At 44.8% G+C, this 3,895-nt stretch overlaps 1 protein-coding gene across 1 annotated transcript; it reads right to left on the bottom strand.

The window, feature by feature from the left end:
- Nucleotides 1–2,263: 2,263 nt before the first annotated feature.
- On the bottom strand, nucleotides 2,264–3,214 carry LOC100773239 (olfactory receptor 10H1). The gene has a single exon (XM_027416929.2). The coding sequence runs from the start codon at nucleotides 3,209–3,211 to the stop codon at nucleotides 2,264–2,266; it is 948 nt and encodes a 315-aa protein (XP_027272730.1). The 5' UTR covers nucleotides 3,212–3,214.
- Nucleotides 3,215–3,895: the final 681 nt, after the last annotated feature.

The raw sequence follows: 3,895 nt of genomic DNA, 5'->3' as shown, positions 1-3,895 counted from the left end.
AAATCACGAAGGATTCAGACTTGAAGTCTTCCATTAGAGTTTGAAGGATGCATGTGCCAGGGTGTGGTGGGCTACAGGTGCCCACCTGTGCCATAAAACACTCTGAGATGGTAGGCTCTTGAATATGGAGAATGTCCACTTTCTCTGGAATTTGTTCCCATAAAGCCTGTAAGAACATTTCACAAAACAGTCTGCATGGAAAAGATGTGTAGCCAGAAAAGACCCAAGTTGGAAACTGGGAGCTTTGATGTTTTGTGATCTTTAACAAGTCATGCAGCAGTTTCACCTCATCATATGGCGAAGACAAATTCAGTTTGTTCTGTTCCTGCCTTGAGAGTCCACAATGATAAGGCGCCTGGATAGTGGGAAGAATGAAAACTCAGAAGCAGGAAGTGCAGCAGGAGTTCCGTAAGGGGGCTTCTGTGGGTTTCCAGGTTTTAGGCGAGATTGTTCCACTCCTCCACCTCCACAGGTGGAGGCCGAATATTCACTGCTGAATATTTTCATTGCTCAAATAGAGAAAGACTGAATTCATACTCTGGAAGTAGTGATGAGTAGTTTCTTTTTATCCAATCTCTCTACGAAAATGTCTATTTTAAATTAAAATACCATCCTGAAGTCCCTCTTTGTGGAGAAACTGGTAAACATCTAGCCTTTGGAACCATGTCGTAAACTTCCACCCTGGGCTCCACAATCAGTCTGTGTTCAATAGAGCTACCTGCTGGTCTCTGTACTCTTAACAGACACTATCTCACAATGGGAGTTTTTACTTGAATCAACAATGAAGAAACTGATGTCTATCTATAAGTATTCTAGATTCACACAAGATTTCTTCAGTTTATTTTGAGAATCTGCTTATTGCTTATTGCTTTTCCTGTCTCTGCCCGAATGGCCCCCTCTGTCCCTGCTCCCCTCTGTCCCTTCCCATCTCTTTATACTTCTCTCTCCAGGGTCTCTTACTGACCCTACAGCTCCCTCCTTTTCCTATGCTAGCTGACCAGCAAGCTCCAGTAATCCATCCTCCTGGCCCTTCCTCCCCACTGATGAGATTACGAGCACACACTGCTATCTATGCTCAGCTTTCTATGTGGATGCCAATGACCAAACTGGGGTTGGACCTCATGCTTGTACAGAAAACACTTACCAACTGAGCCCTCTCCTCAGCCCCGTTATTGTTCTTTATCTGTATGTACATTTATGTGTGTAAGCAGTTGCATGTTATGTACGCATGCACACACCCTCACAGGTACACTTACGAATGTGAAAGCCAAAAGTCAGGGTTGGATGCCTCCATCACTCACTACGCCTTAATGTATATTAGAAGGGTCTGGTGCTGAACTTAGTCTTCACTAATTCAGCAAGACTGCCTAGCCAGTGAGCACCAGGGAGCTTCCTGTCCCTTCTCCCCACCCTAGCTCCGAGGTTATAGCTGCACTCTGCCACACCTGGCTTCTTTTTATTTTAACATGGACATTAGCATCCAAGTAGCACATGGCAAGCACTTTCCCCACTGAGTCATTTCCCCATCTTTGCTTATTGTGCTTTGCATCTTCTATGTATGCATCCTGGTAATTCTGAAATTTCCGGTGTTTTATTTTCCTCTGCTATGATCAAAGGACAGTCTTTAGTAAACTTTCTTTTTGTCTGAGACAGGGTTTCTCTGTGTAGCCCTGGCTGTCCTGGAACTCTCTCTGCAAATCAAGCTGGCCTTAAATTCAGAGATTCACCTGTCTCTGCCTCTAGAGTGCTGGGAATAAAGGCATGCATCACCACTCCCAACTTGTCTTTAGCAAATTTACAGATTATGCCTACCTAGTGCAACTGGACAAAAGTATGTCATGAAGTCTTCCATTTCTTGTTGCATTGTAGATATGTGTTGCTGGGGATAGAAGATGACTGGATTTTAGCAGAGGACAGTAAGCGTTCTCACAATAAATACATAAGCCGACATTCTGGTTTATTCAGTATTTTGTGAGGCTTGTATTAGTCTACCTGAGAAATATGTAAGACAAGTTGAGAACTAATAATGTGTCCTGTAGCAGGTAAGAAATGTCAAATATTATTTTCTCTCTACTGTCTCATACTTATTTCCATCCATAATTAAACCCCAGGTGTTAACCCTTTCATGTATACTTACAGAGGACTACAAAGGTTTTACCAACATGAAAAATGTCATAAATAAACACATAATGATGGAGTATTGTCTCAAACAGTAAATTTGGTAAACCAATTTAGTTATTCCTAAGAATTTTCTTATAGGTCATTAAATTATCTCTGGATAGAGTTTGCTTAGGAAAGCCTTCTTCATGGCATTCTTCAGCTCCTTGTTTCTGAGACTGAAGATGATGGGGCTGAGGAAGGGGGTGAGGACCGTGTAGGTGATACCCATCAGAGTGTCTCCTTCCAGAGACTTAGGACCCTTGGGCTTGAGGTAGATGACAGAGGCAAAGCCGTAGTGCACAATCACCACTGTGAGGTGGGACGCACAGGTGGAAAAAGCCTTGTGCCGACCCTCTGCTGATGGTATCTTCAAGATGGCTGCCACAATGAAAGCATAGGAGAGGAGGATGAGGAGAAAGCATCCCAGGAGGGCCGTGATGCACACCAGACCTACACCTCTGGCTACCACAAGTACATTCTCTCCACATGCCAACTTCAATAGAGGTGGAACATGACAAGCAAAATGGTGGATCTCATTGGGTCCACAAAAAGTGAGGTTGAAAATAGCTGTTGTCACCACCGTCCCCATGAATGAACCACCCACCCAGGACCAGGCAACCAAGCAGGTACAGCCACGGGGGCTCATGAGCACATTGTAACGCAGTGGGTGACAGATGGCCACATAGCGGTCATAGCCCATGACAGTCAGTAGGAAAGAGTGGGTGAAGCCAAACGTGAAGGAGAAGAACATCTGGCTGGCACAGGCCAGGAAGGCAATGGAGTGCAGGGTAGAGAGCAGGTCAGCCAGCATGCGTGGGATGATGGCAAAGGTGTAGAAAATCTCAGAGATGGAGAGGGCACACAGGAAGAGGTACATGGGTGTGTGGAGACTGCGTTCGCTCCAGATGGTGGCCATGATGAACAGGTTGCCCAGCAGTGTGAAGAGGTACATGAGCAGGAAGAGCAGGAAGAAGACCATCTGAAGGTGAGGGAAGGTAGAGAAGCCAATGAGGATGAACTCTGACACTCCTGAGTGATTGATTCCCTGCATGGAGGCCACACCTGAGGTGAGGTAGGGAGAGGTCATCTACTGGATGGAGGAAGGTTATCAGTTTCCACCCTACCTGGACACACCTAGGTGGTTGATTCTGAGAGAAGATTACGGGTGGCATTAATCTTGTTTCTACTGTTAAGCCTATAACTTAATTCTGTCATCATATTAATAGAGATATTGTCTTCACCGCCATCTTGAGTGTCTTTAGCATTCTCGCTGAGAATATTGGAATGTAGAAATGCTGAGGAAATTCTCAAAGTGAAGCTCTTGAAATGGCAGATCCAAGATCCAAACCCACAGTTGAAGTGACTTCTTAGACTGCACTCCCCATGTGCACCTTTGCTTTGCACCCCCAGTGAGACTATTCCTTTACTGGAGCTTCCAACCATTGCCTTCCTTCCCTCATACTTCTTGATAGAAAATCGTGGCTATTTCCCCAGTTTCAAGTGCCCGGTATATGCCAACTCATGACTATCAGGCCTTTGGCAAGGTACATCTCCGACTTAATTTACATCAATCTAATGAGTCCTCTTGGGTTGCATGCTCTGAGGTTACCAGTCCAATGAGGAAAAACAGAAGGTTGTAGAATCACTTTCAATTCCTACTCTGCCCACTGTGTACTTCAGTAAATTTCTTCACCTTTTTTTTTCTCCATGTCTCTCTCCATACCTCAGAAGTTGT

Source organism: Cricetulus griseus, chromosome 5 (assembly GCF_003668045.3).
Source record: "Cricetulus griseus strain 17A/GY chromosome 5, alternate assembly CriGri-PICRH-1.0, whole genome shotgun sequence".
NCBI lineage: Eukaryota > Metazoa > Chordata > Mammalia > Rodentia > Cricetidae > Cricetulus > Cricetulus griseus.
The sequence above is the reverse complement of the archived record's forward strand: the minus strand, read 5'-3'. Positions and strand labels throughout refer to the sequence as shown.